General features: G+C 44.2%; 1 protein-coding gene across 9 annotated transcripts in view; it reads right to left on the bottom strand.

Annotated features, from left to right (window-relative positions):
• The window catches only part of msn (serine/threonine-protein kinase msn), a 234,755-nt gene that overhangs the window by 10,661 nt on the left and 197,975 nt on the right, over positions 1–26,119 (bottom strand). For all 9 annotated transcript variants that reach the window (XM_068389285.1, XM_068389312.1, XM_068389280.1 and 6 more), the window contains 2 exons: positions 22,392–22,541; positions 20,430–20,540 (listed from right to left, as the gene is read on the bottom strand). In XM_068389285.1, the coding sequence (XP_068245386.1) occupies positions 20,430–20,540; positions 22,392–22,541 (261 nt within the window). The remainder of the gene's footprint in view (positions 1–20,429; positions 20,541–22,391; positions 22,542–26,119) is intronic.

Here is a 26,119-nt window from a genome sequence, read left to right on the forward strand (position 1 = left end):
AACTAAAAAGGGGGTTTTTACTGTTACGTTACCTTAGAGACAGGCCAACGCAGGTGTAGGCTTTGCTACGCAGGAGGAGACGGACGGTCGGTCGGTGAAGAGGTAGAGATTTTTAATTTTCATCACTTTCACTCAATCTTAGTTTTCCTTGCTTCACTTTCTTTCTCTTCATCACGATCACCAGACCGCTTCGTAGATTTTTTTAAGAAACTAGCGAGAGAAATTTGCTTGGTACAGCTTTTCAGAGTTTTTCTGAAATGGGTTAAGCAGACATCATCGAATTGCGAAACTACACGGCAAACCTAAAAGTTTCTGTGGGTGAGACTTATCAATGAAGTCAACCACTTGTTGATGATGTGCTAACACCTCTTTTATTTCAGCCGAACTTAAGATGTGCTCTATCATCTCGAGTTTGTCGGTGGCGAGCTCTTCATGATGCTCCTCGACGAGTTCGGTGATGTCATCTTCATCGATCTCCAGACCCATGGACTTGCCAAGGGATACAATCTCTTCTACATCTTCCTCCACAGCAAGCACAGGTTCAGGCTCAGCCAAAACCTTCAAAATCTCTGGGAGAAACAGCATCAGGCCAAAGCTTTTTCCAACCTGAATTCAGTGTCCGTCGAGTTACTCCCTCCCAAGCCTGATCTATGATCTTCAAGCAGTGCACGATATTGAAATGGCTTCTCCAAAATTCACGCTAGGTTAAGTTGGTGCTTTGCATGAAATTAATGTACTGCTTAAATAGTCCTTGGTGTAGAGCTTCTTAAAATTTGAGATGACTTGCTGGTCCATGGGCTTGAGGATAGGGGTGGTGTTCGGTGGAAGATACAGCACTCTGATGAACTTGAACTGGTCGATGATATCTTCGAGTCCTGGGGGGTAAGCGGGAGCATTATCCAAGCAAAGCAAGCAATTTAAAGGCAAATTCCTCTCCTTAAGGTACTTCTTGACAGCAGGGCCGAAAACTTGGTTTACCCATTCAACAAGGAAATGCCTAGTAACCCAAGCCTTAGAATTAGCACGCCAGATAACATGCAGCATGTCCTTATTGACTATGTGCCTTAAATGCCCTAGGGTTTTTGGAATGATAAACCAATAACGCCTTTATTTTGCAGTCCCCGCTGGCGTTGGCACATAGGGCAAGACTCGACTGATCCTTCATAAGCTTGATCCTTCATAGGCTTATGTCCAGGCATTTTCTTCCCTTCGGCAGTGATGTATATTCGACTAGGCATCTTTTTCCAAAACAGACCCGTTTCATCACAATTGAAAACTTGCTACTCTACATAGCCTTCATCCTCCACGATCTTTTCGAACTTAACAAAATCGTTAGCAGCCTTGGTGTCTAAACTAGAAGCCTCTCCGTGCCAAACAACTGAATGAATCCCGGTCCATCTCTTAAATTTCTCAAAACCAACTGCGAGACGCCTTGAATTCCTCCGTTGTAGGATCAGTTGAACTCTCCCCCATCACCCCTAGAGACTGCCGCTTTCTAGTCACAATAGATGGCGCTGGTCTTCTCACAAATGATCGTTTTAGTGATCACATCGCCAACAATCTCTTTGTCCTTTATCCATATTAACAAAAGGCATTCCATCTCTTCCAGGATAGGGCTGTGACGTTTTGAAATAATGGTGATCCCCTTCAATGGTTTGACTGCTTTAATGGCTTCCTTCTGCTTGATGATCGTCGAGATCGTAGACATATTCCGGCCATTTTGTTTAGCCAGATCACTTGGAGGCATACAGCGCTCATTTTTTTTTATAATTTCTTGCTTCAATTCTAATGAAAGTATTGCCTTTTTCCTTTTCTCACTACTACTAATACCTGTACTGAAACTAAGCTTCTTAGGACCCATGATTATACGTATAATAAAAAATGAAACATGAGAAAAGGAAGATAATAAGCACTGTTAATAACGGACTACCACACGATGCGCACAAGAACACAGAACTGACTGATGCGACGCTCAATGGCATCCATCCAACGTGCTGCCGTCTACCGGCGTAAACAAATAACTATGACCGATGCTTCGAGAAAATTCTACGCGTATGGTCTACGTCGGATGTTGGAGCATGACTTCTGGTGTTGAGTCGAAAATTAAATCGAATTTTACTTCGGATGTTGGAGCAATCGTATGTAGAGGTTCCACTACCTATTAAATAAAAATTCTCATAAAATTCAAGATAAAATTCAAGCTGGGCGATGATTTGAAATAGCCCACACTCCTTTACACTGAGAGTGCTGCGAGCCACTACCTATCTCCCCACCCAGTTGGTCCTAGCTCTCTGTACAGTGTATATCCATTTACTGTGGTAAAAAATTACGCAATATTTAAAATAAACCATTTTGATTAAACTGGTTTCACTTAACTTTATCCAATATTAATGCATTATTATAAAGATATTTATGCTTTTAGTTTATGAAATAAGCTCTATTTCTGTTTAAGAAAGTATAGATATAACATAGTGCGCAAGAGACGGCTCATAAGAAGTTGCGTAATGCTTCAAGAAAACGCATTGGCTACGAGTCGTAAGAACGAAAACACCGAATACTTACAGGAAGTACAGTTGAGCTGTACTGTAGTGATATTACTGTATATGCATGTGCATGTGCATGTGCATGTCGCCGCGCATGCACGCATACCCATATATATATATATATATATATATATATATATATATATATATATATATATATATATATATACAGTAATATTACTAGATAGAAACAACTTTTGTTATACAGAACAGTAAAGGGATGACGACGACTCGGTAAATATTTACTTTAGCATAATAAGGTGATGTAGCCTTACTGAATTTAGTACGTAGTGTACAGTATTGCAAGTGTACTGTACATGTGATTATAAACTGTTGTAGAAACCAAATTAAAACAATATTAGGCAGTATTTACTGTGTTAATCATCAGCTCAGGCACCAGCTTGTGGCAAGGGGCATTGACTATTTAGTTTAGAAATAGCCCACCCTTGCGCAGCATTTATTCGAGAAAATACCCTTTTCGTGCCTGTGTCTGTAACCTAACTACCGTGAAGAACGAGGGCCGGGTGTATAAGAAATCACTAAATCAGTCGAAGTTACCACTACAACTACATGTTTAGTGTTTCAAATGTTGTTTACATAAAAGCAGAGTTGCCAAATGTTCTCAATAAAGTTTTGGTAAAGATGTAAAATTCCAGTAATATTTTCCAAATTCATCAAAGAGCCTATACATTTTCACACCAACTTAATTATTGATCAAAGAAGTCTCTAGAAATTCCTCAAGGTGGAATACCTTTGCTTCTGTATGTGACTCTAGACTTGGTTACTTATTATCATTATTATTACTTGCTAAGCTACAAACCTAGTTGGAAAAGCAGGAATCTATAAGCCCAGGGACCCCAACAGGGAAAATAGCTCTGTGAGGAAAGGAAACAAGGAAAAATAAAATATTTAAAGAACAGTAATAACATTTAAATATTTCCTATATAAACTGTGAAAAATTTAACAAAACAAGATGAAGAGAAATTATATAGAATAGTGTGCTCGAGTGTATCCTCAAGCAAGAAAATTCTAACCCAAGAGATCGTGGAAGACCATGGTACAGAGGATGTGCCTACCCAAGACCAGAGAACAATGGTTTGATTTTGGAGTGTCCTTCTAGAAGAGCTGCTTACCATACCTAAAGAGTCTCTTCTACCCTTACCAAGAGGAAAGTAGCCACTGAACAATTTCAGTGTAGTAGTTAACCCCTAGGGTGAAGAAGCATTCTTTAGTAATGTCAGTGTTGTCAAGTGTATGAGGACAGAGGAGAATCTGTAAAGAATAGGCCAGACTATTTGGTGTATGTGTAGGCAAAGAGAAAGTGAACCGTAACCAGAGAGAAGAATCCAATATAGTACTGTCTGACCAGTCAAAGGACCCCATAACTCACTAGCGAAAGCATCTGAATGGGTGGCTGGTGCCCTGGCCAACCTACTACCTTAGTAACACTGCCCTCAACTAACAGTGAGATTTTTTTTCCAAGGTCGTATTCAGCAACTGTCATTTTTTTTATTTTGGAACTCATAACAGAATATCAACAAAATATGAGAAAATAGACACTGCATAATAAACAACTAATATGCCATAGCATTATCTGCAAGGAGACCACTAGTTGACATGTTTCCTTGTAAAAGGGGTTGGTGAGTCATCAGCTTATCACCAAAAGCAACAAATAACTCTACTGTACTACATGAAACTAAGTGCAATAAAAAATACATTAATTTGTTACATATGAATGATAATTGTACAGTAGGTTTATATTTTATGGCTGGTAAGTGAAAGTGCTTGTAATATCATGAGTTGGGTGTTTGAGGGTTGTCAAACTCCCCTATACAACTTTTTCTTGGTGTTAAGATGAAGGGCGATTTTTGGGGGCATTTTTTTCTTTTTAAAGGGGTGTCTTATGACACAGGAAATACAGTAGTTCTTAAAGAACCACATGATCCGGCTGAATAAGAAGACTAATCCCGCCTCAATATTAACCTCACCAAAGTTAACTGATAGTGTAATGAAGGGTATAGATCCATGCTTAATTCTAATAATCTTATGCAACATGCATAATGAACTAACATCCCTCATTGATTCGAACACCATCTTGACAATTTGGTCAATTATATCTTCTGGCCTCACACTGTCATCTCAACAAGTCACCTCAAAAACCCTTTTGATTTAGGAGTGATGACCCGCATAGGAGACTGTCTCTCTCAAACCCTCTTTAGCTTCAATAGTAGCACATCTTTGCGGGTTAGCTGGGTACAAACCTTAGGAGATGGCTCCTAATTATGTCAATGCGAGTCAGGAAAGGTATTGATGTTCAGAAAGCGCAGACCCACCAAATCCTCCACCTCTATATCCATAACAGAACCCACTTCCACGGACTCCTCTCCCATTACCAAACCCGGGGACAAGTGTCCAATTAGTCAATACCCTATCAAGTTTTTTCTTGACCTTGAAAGCCATGGAGTGCAAACACCACAAGGTTCCGGGATTGTAACACAGAAGTGGAGTAAATCTGGAGCTCCTGGGAATAGCGAGTCTTTGGAAAGAACCACTATCAAGGTAATGAATTAATGCCTCAACTAATCTATTTTAGCAATAACTTAGGCATTTACAAGAAAAGCCAGTGGAAACCTGAGCCGGTACTTTACAAGCAATCTAGCCAAAACCCACGGTGTGTGAGGAGCTCAAAATTTTAGCAAAATCTTTCACCCACATTGAAAGGAAAAAAAAATCCACAATCTCTGAAGTCTGCTAATGGGTCCTTATTCTTAAATGTTAGAAATCTTGGTTCACATAAACAGAAATTCTATGGTTCCAGAGCTGTGCTCCTAAGAGGCAAAGTGGCTACTGTGATAGCAACACTCGAAACCCTCCAACTAGAGGAGGGCAAGGAAAGGTTTCTAAATTGAGGATGTTAGATAACCATTTTTCCCTAGCTACCTAGTAATACTCAACACCTACAGGCGTTATGAAGCCGCTGGGTAGGAAAAAATAAACCAAAGTGCTCCAGGCATAGCTCCAGAATCGAGTAGCCCTTCTAACCTCCCCAGATACCCATCCCTAAAGACTAGATATGTTTGGGGGGGGGATATCTAACTACAGTCACTAAAGGGGAATTATGCCCTCTATTGTGAAAATAATCCTTACCTTGGGGAGGAAGGAGGCCAATCCACACATTATCATGTTAACACATTCCCGACAGCATAAGTAATGTAATTCTACAGAACATAGGCTAATAAATATACGCGAGATATTCACTCGACTATTATGGTATTCCTTTTTACGGGTTATATCAACATAAAATAAAAAAATGTGAACTATAAGGATATTCTAAACAAACACATGCTCACTCTTATATATGTATAAAATAAATGCTCAAGTTTATAGACTTCAAAATTATGAATCCCACATATGATTTTGATTTTCAGGTTGAAAAGTGAAGTATGGGCCATAGAAAGGAATTGCATACCCTACCATGGAAAATTCAGAAAACTAGCATCAGTTACATCACGGCACAATAATACATATATAAAAATTGATATTTATCAAAATGAGATTTATCAGCCTGATGAGTAAAGTTCTTTTCTTACAAAGCATGCCAAAATAAATTTGGAAAGGGGAAAAATATTCACATAAAAATATAGGATGTACATGTAGCACACACACCGAGCCATGCTAGTTGAACATTTTTTAACCAATTAACGACAATAAATCTTTCATGTATTTACATCTGAATTGTGATAATTTTAGGCTATGCCCCAAAAAACCACGGCTCAAGCTAGGCTAACTAACTGAATTAAAATCACAAATTTTGGGTAATTTGTATTTTTCCTAACAGTACTTACCTCAAACTACTTTCTTAGGAGTATCTGGGATCTCCTCCCATCCGACCATATTTGTGTAGTTTACCCTAAACCCATTTTCTATGAGGGATAACCTCAGGCGGAGTGATACGCGCCCTGAGGCTAACCCCGGGTCAGAGAGCATGCCTGCTCAGGTCTCGACCTCCAGTAAGTTCTTGACATCTAAGGTCTCTAAGGACACCAGGGGACACTCGGGGAAGGCAGGGTGGGCCATTACCCGAAAGTAGTTCGAGGTAAGTACTGTTAGGAAAAATATAAATTACCTAAAATTTGTGATTTGTTCCAACACGAAGTACTTACCTCGAACTACTTTCTTAGGAGACTTATACTTTAGGAGGTGGGCGTGGCCATACAAGTTCTTGAGACAGTGCTTTTGGAAAATCCAGAGACCTAGGAAGGAGGCTAGGTCGTGATGACCCCATAGAAAACCGATCGAGAGGAAACTACACAAAAACCCATCTTAGTGTCTAAGAAACTCACCTGTGCAAGAAATCCTAGGGGACATGTCTTCCTCTTGTTGAGGTACTCGTCTCTGGCTCAGGGCCCTCACAGAGCCCACTTGAAGCGGAAAAAGGAAAAGAAGGTACAAGGGGGTTTAAGGAACGAACCTGTGTCTCTTGTGCTTGTTACCCGCAGTTATCACTGAGGCTATGCCTTTAAACAGTTTGGAGCGCGGAAACGACGGTACCTATCAAGAACCCGTCAAGGGATTTTCTTGAATAGTCTTTCAAATAGTGAGCCGTGAAGGTAGACTGGCTGGCCCAGGTGCCTGCCCTTAGGATCTGTCCCACTGCCACATTCTTCTCGAAGGCCAATGAAGTACTCAAGCCCCTAATGTCATGGGGCTTGGGTTTCCCCCGCAGGGGGATTCCTGCCTTACTGTAGTTCCTGATGATGACCTGCCGCAACCAGAAGGAGATGGTATTCTTCGAGACTGGCTTCTTCACGAGGCCTGTGGAAACAAAAAGACTTTTGATCCCGGGCCGGAGTCTTGCTGTCCTTTCCAAGTATTTCCTCACTGCCCTGACGGGGCATAGGCGCAAATCCTTCACGTCGTCCGACCGGGGGATTGCCGGAATTGAGAAACCTTCAAATGTGGGGTCTCACACGGCAGGGTTCTGGGTCTTAGCTACGAAGGAAAGGACGAACTTGAACGTGACTTCTCGCCAACCTTTCGAGTGAGCCACTTCGTAGGACAGACCATGAATCTCGCCTACCCGTTTAGCTGATGCTAACGCCAGCAAGAAAACAGTCTTGAGAGTGAGATCCTTGTCCACAATGTCTTTCAGGGGCTCAAACAGAGGTTCGGATAACATTTGCAGGACCCTTGCCACGTCCCATTGTGCCACCTACACCGCTTGCAGGGGGCATGATTGCTCAAAGCTCTTAATGAGCATTGAGATATGTCTGGAGTTACCCAGGTCTATGCCTTTCAGGAGAAAAACTTGGCCCAGAGCAGCGCGGACTCCCTTGATGGCTGGGATGGACATGTTGACCACGTACCTAAGGTAAACTAGGAAGTCCGCTATTTGCGGGATGGAGGCCTTCAGGGGCCTGATGTCCCTAGCGGCGCACCATTTGGTAAAGGTGGCCCACTTAGCCTGGTATACAGCTGTCGATGACCGTCTCAGGTAGCCCGACCTCCTCGTTGCTGTACTCGACGAATAGCCTTCCCTCCTCAGGAGGCGCTCGATAACCTCCACGCGTGAAGGCGGAGGGACCGAGGATTATCGTGGAATCTTTGGAAGTGTGGTTGCCGGAGAAGGTCTGGCCTGTCCGGAAGGGGCCAGGGCGGCCGTTGTGCTAACTCCCTTAGGTCCACTAACCATTCTCTCTCCGGCCACCAGGGCGCTACCAAAGTCATCCATAGGTTGTCCGTCCTTACCCTGTTGAGGACCTGCCTGAGCATCCCGAAGGGGGGAAAAGCGTAGACGTCGAGATTGTCCCAAGGATGTTGGAAGGCTTCCTCGAACGCCGCTTTTGGGTCTGGGACAGGAGAACAGAACACGGGGAGCTGCGTGTTCAGCCTTGTTGCGAAGAGGTCCATCACCGGAGAACCCCATTTCTGAATGACGGACCTAGCTACTGCCGGGTGTAGAGACCATTCGGACCCTACCACTTGCCCCATCCTGCTGAGGCCGTCGGCGAGGCCGTTTCTTTTCCCTGTAATGAACCTTGCTGAGATTCTTATCTGTTCCACTTCGGCCCATTCCAGAAGTTGTAACGTGAGGACGCACAGCTCCTTCGACCTTAGGCCTCCCTGTTTCTTTATGTAAGCTACTACCGTGGCGTTGTCGCACATCAACGCCACAGTGTTTCCCCGGAGTAGGTGTACGAACTCCTGGCACGCTCTTTGTACTGCCCTCATCTCTAGTACGTTTATGTGCTGGGTCTTCTTTAGGGCTGTTCAGTTCCCTCTTGCTGATTTCCCTGTCAGATGGGCACCCCACCCCTCCTTCGATGCGTCCGTGAACAGAAGCATCTCCGGAGGGTCGGCTGCAAAGGGCATCCCTTTGAGGGTGTTCGTCCTGCAGCTCCACCATTCCAGAACCCGTTTCGTGTTCGGGAACACCGGGACCACTCTGTGGGGGGAATCCGTTTGGTTCCAGCTTTCCTTTAGGTTCCATTGGACCTCCCTGAGCTTTAGCCTACCCTGGGGGACCACTTTCTCCAAAGACACAAGGTGGCCTATCAGTCTCTGCCAGTCCTTCGCTCTCCTGGGTTGGTCCGTCAGGAAGGCGCAGAGGACCTGGTCCAAGTTGTCCAGCCTGTCTGCGGAGGGGAAGGCTTTCACTAACCGGGAATCCAGAACCATTCCGAGGTAGGTCGTCCTGGTGGAGGGTATCAGTTGGGACTTCTTTAGGTTGATGGTGATCCCCAGAACGTTGCAGAACCTCAGTAACATCGTGCCTTGCTCCTTCAGTACTTCCTCTGAGGCTGAAAGTAGCAACCAGTCGTCCAGGTAACGAATCAGGCGAATGCCCTGTTCGTGTGCCCAGACTGTGACCGTTGTGAAGACCCTTGTGAAGACTTGGGGGGCAATGGACAGCCCGAAGCAGAGGGTCTTGAAATGCAACATCTGGTTCTCCCATTTTACCCACAAGTACTTCCTGCTGGAGGGATGAACTGAGATCTGGCAGTAAGCATCCTTGAGATCTACTGACATCATGAAGTCCCCTTCTCTCAAGGATGCCAAGACTGATTTTGTAGTGTCCATTTTGAAGTCGGTCTTGCAGACGAACTTGTTGAGGGCTGAGAGGTCTATGACCGGTCTCCATCTTCCTGTCACTTTCTCCACCAGGAACAGCCTGCTGTAGAACCCCGGACCTGGGTCCTGGACAGGTTCCATTGCCCCTTTTGCCAACATCGCTGAGACCTCTCCCTGCAGAGCTGTCAGTTTCAAGAGATCTTTGGGGGCTAGCCACTCAGCCTGCTGGTCCAGCATCAGAGGTGGAGGGTCCACTAGGAAGGGCAACCTGTACCCTTCCTTCAGAACTGTCACGGTCCACGGGTCTGCACCGTGTTCTTCCCATGCTTGCCAAAAACGTTTGAGGCATCCCCCCACCTGAGGCTTCGGCAGGAGTAGGGGGCCTCCCTCCCTATCTTCTCCTTGAGGAGCGGCCTGAACGCCCTCTTCTGGACGCCGCGAAGGACGGCCTATAGGCGGCTTGGGTCGAGGCTGATCCCCTACGGGAGGGCTGAGACAACTGGGACCATGTTGTCGTCGAGTTGTCTCTCCTAGGCTGGTTAGGAGAGGGACGAGGAGGGCGAGGCGCGTCGACGGAGGACCTTCTGACCAGGTGGGGCCTGGCCTCGAACGGTTCCTTCAGCTTCTGAACTCTCTCCATCGATTCCTCCGCTGCCTTCGGGGGAAAGATCGCGTCGTCCCATAGGGTCAGGTTTCTCAGAGATCTGGCCTTTCTGTCCGGCAGCCTCCTAGTTAGCTTGCTTAAAACGGTGTCCCTCCTTCGTAGGACCCAGTTGGCGGACAGGGCTAGCGACTGGTATGATAGGAATTTCAGGGCCTTACCTCCCGAACTGATAAGTTCCTTGAGTAAGGCCTGGGTCTCCTGTACTGTCAGGTCGTAGGACGACTGAACGCCCACCAGGGTGGAGGCCCACCAGTCCAGCCAGGAGGAGGCATTGACTAGGTCCTTCGAGATCTCCTCCATCATGACCGCCTCAGAAGGAGAGAAGCAGATCAGAGCTGTGGACACCCTTTCTTCTGAGGCTCCTTGCCCCAACACGGTGAGTGCTGGCTCCAGTGCACAGGCGGCCGCTCGCTGTCCCTCTGGGAGGTAGAACTTGCTCTGGGACTTCAGGCCCTGGAGCAGCTTGGAGGCGCTCTGGCTCTTGGGTGCCTCGGCGTGGTTGGCCACGATCTTGTCCACGTGGACTCTTCCCAAATTAACGTCCCTCGCCAAAGGAAGAGCCAAGGAGGGGCGCTGCTGGACCACTATTCTGTTGAGGCTGGAACGCCATGCATCTTCGGAGGAGGGTTCCGGTACGTCCAGCCTGAGGTAGACTTCTGATGAGGCCTATCACCCTCCGATAGGCCGATACCTCCGCTGCCGACCTCTCTCCATGGTCATCGAGCTCCTCCGACAGGGGTGCTGGCACATGTGACGGGGGTACTCCGACGGAGGACCTCGCACGTGGGGGAGTCTTGGACCGACGCTTTCGCGGGGGTTCACAACGAAGGACGGGCATCGCCGTCGAAACGGGGACCTCCGTCCTGGGTCCAACATCTCTTCCAGAGGTTCTCGAATCTGTGGGCCTGCCCGTCGAGGAAAGCCGAGGGTTGCGCTCGTGACGAGCTAGGTGGCCCTTGGATATCAGGACTCGGCTGCCAGACCGAAGGGGCGACTCTCTCCGCTGGGCGGATGGAGCCGGAACCTTCGCGGTCTTACGCCTGTCAACTGGAACCTGCCATGATGAGTCCCTCCATCGGGTGCCGCTGCTGCCGGAGGAGTATCTATCCGGGGAGCTCGTCCTCGGACGCCAACTTGAAGGGCCCGGCGCCGCAGCTAGCTCCAGCAGCCTGTCGCGGTGGACCATCACCCACTCACTGCTCTTGGGGGATCTTGGGCGACGACTCTCGTGGCGCGACCTCGAGGGGGAGCGAGAGCGCGACAACTTCCTGCGGGACTTCTCCCTTCGTCTCCTGAGCTTCCTCAGCGCCTCGTCCTCCGAAGAGCAGGAAAGCTCCTCCACTGAGGAGACCGACGACTTATAGGCCCTCTTCGAAGGCCTCGCCTCCCTCGGTGTAGGAGGATTCCTGCGACGCTCCGTGGAAGACGGCGCCTGCAAAAACACCTCTGGGAAGACGGCCGACGGCGCTGGGGGGGAGCGAGGAGGCTCTCCCATGGGAGACCAGATCCCGAAGTCTTCCTCCATCCTCATCAGGGACCTGAAATGCGTCTTGTGGGAATCCACGCATTAGGGTCCGACGGCGGGGAAAGCTCCTTCTCGACGTCACCCTCGACTGCTGAACCGCCTGAAAAACACGCCCAAGAGGCTGGAGAGGAATTAGTAACATTTTTCCCCCACATGGGGTCATCTGAGGAGACGTGACCTGCAGGCACCAGGCCACCGTCTCCCGAAAACATTCCCGCCCCTCCCTCAGGCCCCTCACTCGCCTGGAATGACGCCACAACCGTCTTGAAGGTCAGACTCTTGGGGAAGGGCCGCGGGCCTCTTCCCCGCAACGGACTTACCTCGTCCCCTACTCTGGGTAGGGGAGGTTGGAAGAGAAGCTTGGACCGATGAGGCGCCGGTCGAAGCAAGGGAGGAAGGGACACTGGGCTTCTTAGGGGACTTCTTCGTCGCCGCCTTCTTTTTGGTGCTATACCACACCCACTGCACCTCATTCCATGACTTGCACTCCGGACACGTGGCGGAAGGGGAACACACGCTGCCCCTGCACGAGGAACACGAGTGCGGGTCAACTGTGGGTTTCGAGAGGAATGCTCCACACGATTTGCCGGCCATAGGCCCAGGACAACGGCGAGGATGCTCCATGATGAAGGAGAAGCACTACGAGACAAGCGCGCACAGGGAAAGCACAAAGAGAAAGCACAATTGAACCACGTGGGACACAAAGGGTCGGGGACACACAAGTCACACTGGGATTAAGGAGAGCGGCGAGATGGTATCGTGACGCGACCAGAGAACTTACTGGAGGTCGAGACCTGAGCAGGCATGCTCTCTGACCCGGGGTTAGTCTCAGGGCGCGTATCACTCCGCCTGAGGTTACCCCTCATAGAAAATGGGTTTAGGGTAAACTACACAAAACTCTGGTCGGATGGGAGGAGATCCCAGATACTCCTAAGAAAGTAGTTCGAGGTAAGTACTTAGTGTTGGAACAAACTCATATTACACAGCTAATGATAAAAATACTCTGTCATCAATTCCACTGCTGTCAGAAAGGAGAAACTGTAATGGCATGTGTGACCGTGCTTAAATTATCAAAACAAACAACCAAATAGTAGATTGTGTTTTAAAATTAACATAATAGTGATATGAATTAGGTAATAAATTCCAAATGTGATCAACTGTACTCATTAAAAGTTGATTCAAATTCCCTTAGAATGATAAGAGAAAACAATATTACTTATTGCTGCAATGACTGGAAGAAAGATCATTGCCATGAAGAGGAACACATAGCATGGCAATACATTGTCTCTAGTGTTAGTACTGATTCTCACACGGTGAAGTGTCAATTTTGCAGCAATACTTACAATTGTAGACTATTCCTGCCTGCCTGTAGAAGTATAGTTCTTTGAAGTTCGGCTATATAAACTAATTTGCCCAATAAAAAAGTACCCCAGATTATCCTATGACAATGGAAAGCAAGACAAACTAGAAGAGGACAGGTAAATACACAACATAAGGAGCACAATGAAATGCAACTACATGGTTCATAAAACAGAAATACTGACTAATAATGATAGGTCGCACCAGAGCCTGGTGACCCCAGCGTGAGCACATCACACTTTAGAGAAGCAATAGCTAATGAAGTTCAAGGAGAATCAGTGAAATAATGTAACTGTGCTCATTGTTATTGAAAAAAATCTATAGTATACTATTAAGATCAATTCCATATATTTGATTGTCTACAAAAATATCAGGATTAAAATCTTTTATAACTGGTTCCTTCTCTGATTGATCACTTACAACCAAATTTTTATGATTCCAACACAATCAGATGGAGACAGTTGCCTATACTGTAATCTGTTCATTACATGATATATTTTTTATTTTTGGGCTTGGACCTATCCTGATAAATAAGGGTGTTTCTGCTACATAATTTTAGAGTGTTAATTAATAATATATTTTAATTATAAAATCAATTTTTGAATATACTTACCCGGTGAATATATATAGCTGCAACTCTGTTGCTCGACAGACAAAAAACTGTAAAAAACTCGCCAGCGATCGCTATACAGGTTGCGGGTGTGCCCATCAGCGCCAACTGTCGGCCAGATACCATACTCAATGTAAACAAAGACTCAATTTCTTCTCATCCCACTGCGTCTCTATTGGGGAGGAAGGGAGGGTCGTTTAATTTATATATTCACCGGGTAAGTATATTCAAAAATTTATTTTATAATTAAAATATCATTTTTAAATATTTAACTTAGCCGGTGAATATATATAGCTGATTCACACCCAGGGTGGTGGGTAGAGACCAGTTAAATATGTTTACATCTTATGAGCTAAGAGTTTTTATTTCATTTTAGAAGTTATCAAAATAACAAAAACAAAATAAATAGGTACCTGGTAAGGAAGTCGACTTAGACGATTACTCTGCCTTATAAGTACGTCTTCCTTACGGAGCCTCGCGATCTTCTTAGGATGCTGACAGACCCCTAGGAGCTGAAGTATCAAGGGCTGCAACCCATACAACAGGACCTCATCAAACCCCTAATCTGGGCGCTCTCAAGAAATGACTTTGACCACCCGCCAAATCAACCAGGATACGAAAGGCTTCTTAGCCTTCCGGACAACCCATAAAAAACAACATTAAAAACATTTCAAGAGACAGATTAAAAGGATATGGAATTAGGGAATTGTAGTGGTTGAGCCCTCACCCACTACTGCACTCGCTGCTACGAATGGTCCCAGTGTGTAGCAGTTCTCGTAAAGAGACTGGACATCTTTCAAGTAAAATGACGCGAACACTGACTTGCTTCTCCAATAGGTTGCGTCCATTATACTTTGCAGAGATCTATTTTGCTTAAAGGCCACGGAAGTTGCTACAGCTCTAACTTCGTGCGTCTTCACCTTAAGCAAAGCTCGGTCTTCCTCACTCAGATGTGAATGAGCTTCTCGTATTAACAATCTGATAAAGTATGACAAAGCATTCTTTGACATAGGCAAGGATGGTTTCTTAACTGAACACCATAAAGCTTCAGATTGGCCTGGTAAAGGTTTAGTAAGCTTTAAATAGAACTTAAGAGCTCTAACAGGGCATAAGACTTTCTAGTTCATTGCCTACGATCTCCGATAAGCTGGGAATATCGAAAGATTTAGGCCAAGGCCGAGAAGGCAGCTCATTTTTGGCTAGAAAACCAAGTTGCAACGAACAAGTAGCTTTTTCCGACGAAAATCCGATGTTCTTGCTGAAGGCATGAATCTCACTGACTCTTTTAGCCGAGGCTAAGCATACCAGGAAGAGAGTCTTAAGGGTGAGATCTTTCAAGGAGGCTGATTGTAACGGCTCCAACCTGTCTGACATGAGGAATCTTAGTACCACATCTAAATTCCATCCAGGGGTAGCCAAACGACGCTCCTTGGTGGTCTCAAAAGACTTAAGGAGGTCTTGCAGATCTTTATTGTTGGAAAGATCTAAGCCTCTATGCCGGAAGACCGATGCCAACATGCTTCTGTAGCCCTTGATAGTGGGAGCTGAAAGGGAGCGTCCTTTTCTCAGGTATAAGAGAAAATCAGCTATTTGAGCTACAGAAGTACTGGTCGAGGATACAGAAACTGATTTGCACCAGTCTCGGAAGACTTCCCACTTCGATTGGTAGACTCTAATGGTAGACGCTCTCCTTGCTCTAGCAATCGCACTGGCTGCCTCCTTCGAAAAGCCTCTAGCTCTCGAGAGTCTTTCGATAGTCTGAAGGCAATCAGACGAAGAGCGTGGAGGCTTTGGTGTACCTTCTTTACGTGTGGCTGACGTAGAAGGTCTACCCTTAGAGGAAGACTTCTGGGAACGTCTACTAACCATCGAAGTACCTCGGTGAACCATTCTCTCGCGGGCCAGAGGGGAGCAACTAACGTCAACCTTGTCCCTTCGTGAGAGGCGAACTTCTGCAGTACCTTGTTGACAATCTTGAACGGTGGGAATGCGTAGAGATCCAGATGTGACCAATCTAGGAGGAAGGCATCTATATGTATTGCTGCTGGGTCCGGGACTGGGGAGCAATAGATTGGAAGCCTCTTGGTCAGCGAGGTTGCAAAGAGATCTATGGTTGGTTGACCCCAAGTGGCCCAAAGTCTCTTGCACACATCCTTGTGGAGGGTCCATTCGGTTGGAATTACTTGCCCTTTCCGACTGAGACAATCTGCTATGACGTTCAAGTCGCCTTGGATGAACCTCGTTACTAGGGAGATGTCTTGACCTTTTGACCAGATGAGCAGGTCCCTTGCGATCTCGTACAACGTCAATGAGTGGGTACCTCCTTGTTTGGAGATGTACGCCAAGGCCGTGGTGTTGTCCGAGTTTACTTCCACCACTTTGCCTCGAAGGAGATACTCGAAGCTTTTCAAGGCCAGATGAACTGCCAACAGCTCCTTGCAGTTGATATGCATGCTCCTCTGACTCGAGTTCCACAGACCTGAGCATTCCCGACCGTCCAGTGTCGCGCCCCAGCCCAAGTCCGATGCGTCCGAGAAGAGAACGTGGTTGGGAGTCTGAACAGCCAGGGGAAGACCCTCTCTTAGGTTGATATTGTCCTTCCACCAAGTCAGACAAGACTTTATCTTTCCGGAAATCGGGATCGAGACCGCCTCTAGCGTCTTGTCCTTTTTCCAGTGAAAAGCCAGATGGTATTGAAGAGGACGGAGGTGTAGTCTTCCTAGTGATACAAATTGTTCCAGGGATGACAGCGTCCCTATCAGACTCATCCACAGCCTGACTGAGCAGCGTTCCTTCTTCAGCATCTTCTGAATGGATAGCAGGGCTTGATCTATTCTGGGGGCCGATGGAAAAGCCCGAAAAGCTAGACTGTGAATCTCCACCCCTAAATACAGAATAGTTTGGGATGGGACCAGCTGCGACTTTTCCAAATTGACTAGGAGTCCCAATTCCTTGGTCAGATCTAGAGTCCACTTGAGATCCTTCAGACAGCGACGACTGGAAGAGGCTCTGAGAAGCCAGTCGTCCAAATAAAGGGAGGCTCGGATGTCCGATAAGTGGAGGAATTTGGCCACATTCCTCATCAGCCTCGTAAACACGAGAGGAGCTGTGCTTAGGCCAAAGCACAGGGCCCGAAACTGGTAGACCACATCTTCGAAGACGAATCTCAGAAAAGGTTGGGAGTCTTGAGTGAATGGGGATGTGGAAGTAGGCGTCCCTTAGGTCTAGCGAGACCATCCAGTCTTCCCTTCTGACCGCTGCTAAGACTGACTTTGTGGTCTCCATGGAGAACTTCGTCTTTGTGACAAAGACATTCAGAGCACTGACGTCTAGCACCGGTCTCCAACCTCCTGTCTTCTTTGAAACTAGGAAGAGACGGTTGTAAAATCCCGGTGATCGAAGGTCCGAGACTTTGACCACCGCTCCCTTCTCTAGCAAAAGAGACACTTCCAGTTTCAGGGCTTGTCTCTTTACTTCCTCTCTGAACCTGGGAGAGAGATCGATGGGGGACGTTGCTAGAGGGGGTTTGCGTACAAAAGGGATTTTGTACCCCTCTCTGAGTAACTTCACAGATTGTGAATCTGCGCCTCCCTTCTCCCAGGCTTGCCAGAAGTTCTTGAGTCTGGCTCCCACTGCTGTCTGAAGTTGCGGGCAGTCAGACTCTGCCCTTGGAGGACTTGGGTCCTTTCCTCTTCCCTCGCTTCCCTTCGGCACGAGCACCTCCTCTGCTGGAGGCTCTGCCACGAAAGGGCGGAATAAAGCGAGATGCTGGAGTGTCTATCCTCGGTCTAGCAGACAATGTAGGCAAAGGGGGAGCTTTGCGAGCTGAGGACGCAACTAGATCGTGGGTGTCCTTCTGAACTAACGAAGCGGCAATTTCCTTTACCAAGACTTCAGGAAACAGGCACTTGGAAAGGGGAGCAAAGAGAAGTTCAGATCTCTGGCATGGCGTAACTCCAGCAGACAGGAACGAACAGAGAGACTCTCGCTTCTTCAGGACTCCGTACGTGAATGAGGCAGCAAGCTCATTGGACCCATCACGGACGGCCTTGTCCATGCAGGACATAATGAGCAAAGAAATATCCTTATCTACAGAAGAGATTTTCCTGCTCAGGGCTCCTAAGCACCAGTCTAAAAAGTTAAAGACTTCGAAAGCCCTAAATATCCCTTTAAGAAGGTGGTCCAGGTCCGATGGTGACCAACAAATCTTTGAGCGTCTCATGGCAAGGCGGCGGGGAGAGTCTACAAGACTTGAGAAGTCGCCCTGGGCAGAGGCAGGAACTCCCAAGCCGAGAACTTCTCCCATGGCATACCAGACGCTCGATCTAGACGAGAGTTTAGATGGGGGAAAGGCAAATGCTGTCTTCCCTAAACTCTTCTTAGACTCTAACCAGTCTCCTAACAGCCGCAAAGCTCTCTTGGATGAGCGTGAGAGAACGAGTTTAGTAAAGGCCGGTGCAGTAGCAGGCATGCCTAATACAAACTCTGACGGCGGAGAACGAGGCGCCACAGAAATAAAATGGTCAGGAAACAACTCCTTGAATACAGCCATGACTTTTCTAAAGTCCAATGATGGTTGAGTTGCCTTAGGCTCGTCCAGTTCTGACGGTTGGTCGTCTTGTTGTTCAGCAACGTCCTCATCAGATAGTTCCTCATCCGAAAACTGATGAGGAAACGGCAACGGAGTGGGCAACGTCTGGCTCGCTGAGTCCGGTCGCACTGGTGCATGCGTGACGGAGCCGGACGCAACGTCATGAAACTGCTGCACAGTCTGTGAACTGTCAACAACCATGGGTGCGCGAGGACGCACAGCGTCCACCCGAGACTGTCTAGACCGTCTGGGTTGTGCAGTCAACACCATACCGGGTTGCGGAGGTTGACGCACCGCGTCAAAACAAGTCACCTCTGATGGTTGTTGAACGTCCTGAACGTCAACAACCACCTCCGAGCGTCGCTTAACGTCAACGTGGGGCTGGCAACCCACACTGGGTCGCATCGGTGGAGGAACCACCTCAACTGGTAGACGCGAGAAGGTTACCTCAGCGTCAACAGGACGCACAACAGACCGCTTGGAAGGTTGTTGGCCAGAAGGTTCAGCAGCAACCTTCTCCGCATTAAAGTCCTCCATCAAGGACGCAAGCTTGGACTGCATGTCTTGCAGCAAAGCCCATTTAGGGTCTACGGGAGCAGGTGCGGCAACAGACGGGGTTAGCGACTGAGGCGGTACCGCTTTGCCTCTCTTAGGCGGTGAGCAGTCATCAGATGACGGCAACGAGTCCGAACTGACCCAGTGGCTACAACCGGGACGTTGGACTTGTCCTGAAGGGACCGACTTACGTTTTAAAGGTCGTGAGACCTTGGTCCAAAGTTTCTTACGAGAAAAACCTTCGGACGACGAGGTAAAAACGGGCTCTCTCGTCTTACGTAGGTAGGGGCGATCTTGGGGAGATACGCCTGATACCATGGAGGGAACGTCTGTTCGCTGATCAAGGCCTCTCGAACCCATGCGTCGTACGACATTGCTTCTCCCCTGGGCTTGGGAGCTTGCAAGAGGTCCCGGACTAGGAGGACGACAGGCACGAACAGACGAACCCTCAAGCGCAACACTGTTCACAACACTTTCACTAGGCACTTTATCACTTCCCGCGGCACTTTGGCACTTTAGCTCCTTAACATCCGCCATGAGTTGATTGCGGTCACTTGCAAGGGACTCAACTCTCTCCCCCAAGGCATGGATAGCACGCATCATGTCAGCCATCGATGGTTCCTGAGTGCTAGGAGGGGGGTTAGGAACAACCACTACAGGGGAAAGAATAGGTTGAGGGGCATGAGGAGAGGAAAAATCTATGGACCTAGAAGAACTTCTCCTTACTCTATCTCTCTCTAGCCTGCGTGTGTACTTCTCAAATTCGATAAAATCGAATTCCGAAAGGCCCACGCATTCCTCACACCGATCTTCCAATTGACAGGTTTTACCCCGACAATTGGAACAAACAGTGTGAGGGTCGAGAGAAGCCTTTGGAAGACGCCTAGAACAGTCCCTAGCATTGCATTTTATAAACTTGGGAACTTGTGAAAGGTCAGCCATTTTGAATTGGTCAAGGGAAAATTCCAAAAAACGATCTAAGTCATCAACAATGAATCCGATACAAAAAAGAGTTCAAGGATTTATTTGAAGAAAAACCCTGCACAGCGAAAGCTCAAAACCAAAATAAAGTACTTCACCAAAGATGATGGGAAAAACTCCAGGTTTCAACAGCGAGTAAAGTAAGTCTTGTCGACACGTCGACAGAGAAGAAATTGAGTCTTTGTTTACATTGAGTATGGTATCTGGCCGACAGTTGGCGCTGATGGGCACACCCGCAACCTGTATAGCGATCACTGGCGAGTTTTTTACAGTTTTTTGTCTGTCGAGCAACAGAGTTGCAGCTATATATATTCACCGGCTAAGTTAAATATTTAAAAATATATGTTCATTCTGTACTGTACCTTGGTGGTACTGAATGTATTACTTGCACATCCTTAATTATGTCAATAAAATTCATGTAATTATTTTTCTAAGCCAGTTTCTGTTTGTATATTAATTTTTTATAAAAATATTATCAGCTAAATTAGTGTTCATTCACATGAACTACCATTATTGCATACAGTACTTACCCTTCCATAAGTATTTACATATACACCTTCATTGTCATAACATATAAGTAACTGAAGACCATTACTATTAGGTAGCGTCACTATAGTGTGTGGTGTAATATTACCCTGGATCTGAAAAATTATAAGCAGCATTAGAATGTTAAAAAATATTGGTTGTAAAAATATCATTAAATCATCAGAACACCATCATTATCCGGTAACTGCTTAAAGAATCCCCATGAAATTACAAGACCTGAGCAACTGTCAACAGTTGTGTTTGTACAATACCATACACCCTATACAGGTATACCTCAGCTTACATCGTTTTGAGTTAAGTCTGTTTCAAATTTACGTCAAATGTCAAAAATACAGTACATGGTAAACTAAAAGAGTTATGAGTTATTTTGTTTGACTTTCCATCTGTCCACCACAAGTATTGAAGTCATATCACTGGAATATCATTAAGCATGTTACAATAAATAAGAATTAAAGAATATAAAACCATATTCAAATACTTACACTTACAGTAATCGTTCACATAATTAGCGGTCTTTAAGAGCTAAACAGTGGGGTTTTCTATCGTAGTTCACATATCTAACATTTACAGTACAAAATCATATTATTGTACAAGACTTAAGAATAAAATTATATAAAATCATATGAATACATTTTTGTTATTTTTTTTTTTATTTCAGAATTTGAGAATTACTTTTTTTTTGGGGGGGGGGTTATGATCAGCCAGTCTCAAGTGTAATGAGAATATACAGTATATAAATTCTTAACTCATTCAATATAAATTCCTAAAGAAAATTACATCAGCACCAATTTATAGAATTAATTTTCATACATTTCATTTATAGCTGCTATTATTAGTCATGATACAAATATGTTCCCTCTCTCTCAGAGGTACCTTACTACACACACATACAACAGATTTAACAGAGTCGTCTTTGTTTCTTTAGAAAGTGTCAGCTAAATACTACATGCAAAATAAATTTTTTCTTTGCTTAAATCTATGTTTAATCGTAGGCTGGGATTAAAACACGTCATTCGATTTCGTACGCTGATCTGTAGCTTTAGCCAACAGCATAATGCATGCGAGAAAGATGTCTAAAATAATCCTGCTTTTTGATGTTATCTGAACTTCGCTTAATAATTTTTTTTACTTTTCTACTATCAATTTAAGATGTATCATACCAAAAGCAATTACCGATTGTTTTGATTTTGGTTTTGTAGTCAGCTGTTTTCAAGGTCACGACAGTATCACGATTATGCTATATAATTAACTGAGTATTGTCGACATGATTTTTCTCTCTATCATTTAATCCTTGAAGAAAAGAACAACACAGTTCAAAGAACTCTCGACCAGTTTCTTATTAAAATGTGTATCAAACAACAACAGATGAATCAGCAGTTAACACTGACGATCCATAGCCATCTATGTAAACGATGTAATCAAAGATATTGAACGTAAATATTGGTAAATAACAACTAAGTTTATTTTATATTATTGCAAAATAATTTTAATACCTTAATTTGTTATTCAACCTTACAAAATCTTTCTTTTTTATGCTATCTTAGAGCAAACTACATTCACAAATAAAGAGCCTGCAATGTATTGTAAACATCCTAAACTTCTCCATTTACAAGTATTTTAATGTATTACTTTAGTGTATTCTATATGTAAGATTTACATTTCTTTAGTAAATACTGTAGTAACAAATGGAAAAAAAATCAGAGTTTAGAGTTTATACTGCCTACAGTATTGTAAGCATAATTCCACAACTGCAAGCAGCTCGGTATGTAATGAATGCGGATGAGGTAGTTTTCCTGAAAAGATGAGCTGCCTTTGACAAGGCTACGGAGGGAAACTAATGTTGTTGACGGCATAAGGCCACACAATTAATGAGGTAAAGATAAAAAATGCCCAAAGAATTTTATCAATTACATTATTAGCATTGGAAATTAATGCATGGTACTTACATGTTTTGGAAGATAAATGTCATAAACCTGACCAGAGTCAACATCTACTGCATGGAAACCCTGAGTGGAACCGTAGACCACTTTCAAACGTGAACCTTCCTCTACAGTTAGATCAACTAAACAAGGTTTCTGTACTAGGTCACCAAAACTCTGAAATACAAAAGTACAGGTGTAAAATAACCCCGGAAAAACTTTTACCAATCAATAACAAGAGTACATGATATGAAGTAAGCAATGACCAATAGTTCTAAAATAAAGCCAATTAGAACATATTGTACATTTTCACGATTACTGATAACAAAACATAAAATCCAAAATAATGTTTTTTCCAATTGACTACTGGTCTGTATTTCCAGAACATGGTCATGGTAATAGTAATATAAATATGTAAATTATATATATATATATATACATATATATATATATATATATATATATATATATATATATATATATATATATATATATATATATACATATATATATATATATATATATATATATATATATATATATATATACATATATATATATATATATATATATATATACATATATATATATATATATATATATATATATATATATATATATATATATAGATATATATATATATATACATATATATATAGATATATATATATATATATATATATATATATATATACATATATATATATATATATATATATATATATATATATATATATATGTATATATATATATATATATATATATATATATTATATATATATACATATATATATATACATATATATACATATATATATATATATATATACATATATATATATACATATATATATATATATATATATATATATACATATATACATATACACATATACATATATATATATATACAGTATACATATATACACATACACACATATATATACATACGTACATATACCAAAGGCACTTCCCCCAATTTTGAGGGGTAGCCGACATCAACAATGAAACAAAACAAAAAAAAAGGGGACCTCTACTCTGTACGTTCCTTCAGCCTAACCAGGGACTCAGCCGAGTTCAGCTGGTACTGCTAGGGTGCCACAGCCCAACCTCCCACATTATCCACCACAGATGAAGCTTCATAATGCTGAATCCCCTACTGCTGCTACCTCCGCGGTCATCTAAGGCACCGGAGGAAGCAGCAGGGCCTACCGGAACTGCGTCACAATCGCTCGCCATTCATTCCTATTTCTAGCACGCTCTCTTGCCTCTCTCACATCTATCCTCCTATCACCCAGAGCTTTCTTCACACCATCCATCCACCCAAACCTTGGCCTTCCTCTTGTACTTCTCCCATCAACTCTTGCATTCATCACCTTCTTTAGCAGACAGCCATTTTCCATTCTCTCAACATGGCCAAACCCCCTCAACACATTCATATCCACTCTAGCAGCTAACTCATTTCTTACACCCGTTCTCACCCTCACCACTTCGTTCCTAACCCTATCTACTCTAGATACACCAGCCATACTCCTTAGACACTTCATCTCAAACACATTCAATTTCTGTCTCTCCATCACTTTCATTCCCCACAACTCCGATCCATACATCACAGTTGGTACAATCACTTTCTCATATAGAACTCTCTTTACATTCATGCCCAACCGTCTATTTTTTACTACTCCCTTAACTGCCCCCAACACTTTGCAACCTTCATTCACTCTCTGACGTACATCTGCTTCCACTCCACCATTTGCTGCAACAACAGACCCCAAGTACTTAAACTGATCCACCTCCTCAAGTAACTCTCCATTCAACATGACATTCAACCTTGCACCACCTTCCCTCCTCGTACATCTCATAACCTTACTCTTACCCACATTAACTCTCAACTTCCTTCTCTCACACACACTTCCAAATTCTGTCACTAGTCGGTCAAGCTTCTCTTCTGTGTCTGCTACCAGTACAGTATCATCCGCAAACAACAACTGATTTACCTCCCATTCATGATCATTCTCGCCTACCAGTTTTAATCCTCGTCCAAGCACTCGAGCATTCACCTCTCTCACCACTCCATCAACATACAAGTTAAACAACCACGGCAACATCACACATCCTTGTCTCACCCCCACTCTCACCGGAAACCAATCGCTCACTTCATTTCCTATTCTAACACATGCTTTACTACCTTTGTAGAAACTTTTCACTGCTTGCAACAACCTTCCACCAACTCCATATAACCTCATCACATTCCACATTGCTTCCCTATCAACTCTATCATATGCTTTCTCCAGATCCATAAACGCAACATACACCTCCTTACCTTTTGATAAATATTTCTCGCATATCTGCCTTACTGTAAAAATCTGATTCATACAACCCCTACCTCTTCTAAAACCACCCTGTACTTCCAAGATTGCATTCTCTGTTTTATCCTTAATCCTATCAATCATTACTCTACCATACACTTTTCCAACTACACCCAACAAACTAATACCTCTTGAATTACAACACTTATGCACATCTCCCTTACCCTTATATAGTGGTACAATACATGCACAAACCCAATCTACTGGTACCATTGACAACACAAAACACATATTAAACAATCTCACCAACCATTCAAGTACAGTCACACCCCCTTCCTTCAACATCTCAGCTTTCACACCATCCATACCAGATGCTTTTCCTACTCTCGTTTCATCTAGTGCTTTCCTCACTTCCTCTATTGTAATCTCTCTCTCATTCTCATCTCCCATCACTGGCACCTCAACACCTGGAACAGCAATTATATCTGCCTCCCTATTATCCTCAACATTCAGCAAACTTTCAAAATATTCCGCCCACCTTTTCCTTGCCTCCTCTCCTTTTAACAACCTTCCATTTCCATCTTTCACTATCTCTTCAATACTTGCGCCAGCCTTCCTTACTCTCTTCACTTCTTTCCAAAACTTCTTCTTATTCTCTTCATATGACTGACCCAGTCCCTGACCCCACCTCAGGTCAGCTGCCCTCTTTGCCTCACGTACCTTGCGCTTTACTTCCACACTTTTCTCTCTATATTTTTCATACTTCTCTATACTATTACTCTGCAGCCATTCTTCAAAAGCCCTCTTTTTCTCTTCCACTTTTACCTTCACTTCTTCATTCCACCATTCACTGCCCTTCCTCATGCTGCTTCCAACAACCTTCTTGCCACACATATCACTTGCAATCCCAACAAAATTTTCTTTTACTAACTTCCACTCCTCCTCTAAATCACCAGTTTCTCGTACTTTCACTTCGTCATATGTCATTTTCAACCTTTCCTAATATTTACTTTTTACCCCCAGTTTTATTAGCTCTTCAACCCTCACTAGCTCCCTTTTACTTCCACCTACTCTATTCCCCCACTCTTTTGCTACAACTAATTTTCCTTCCACCAAAAAATGATCGGACATATCGTTAGCCATACCCCTAAACACGTGCACGTCTTTCAATCTTCCGAACATTCTTTTAGTTATCAACACATAATCCATTAATGCCCTTTCTACTACTCTTCCAGTTGGCACTCTTACCCATGTATACTTATTTTTATCTTTCTTTTTAAAAAAGCTAGCACTTATTACCATCTCTTGTTCAACACACATATCTACCAGTCTCTCACCATTCTCATTTTCACCTGGTACGCCATACTTCCCAATGACACCTTCTACCTCTCCAGCGCCCACTCTAGCATTTAAGTCACCCATGACAACTACATAATTCCTTCTACC

Source organism: Palaemon carinicauda, chromosome 1 (genome assembly GCF_036898095.1).
Source record: "Palaemon carinicauda isolate YSFRI2023 chromosome 1, ASM3689809v2, whole genome shotgun sequence".
Lineage (NCBI taxonomy): Eukaryota > Metazoa > Arthropoda > Malacostraca > Decapoda > Palaemonidae > Palaemon > Palaemon carinicauda.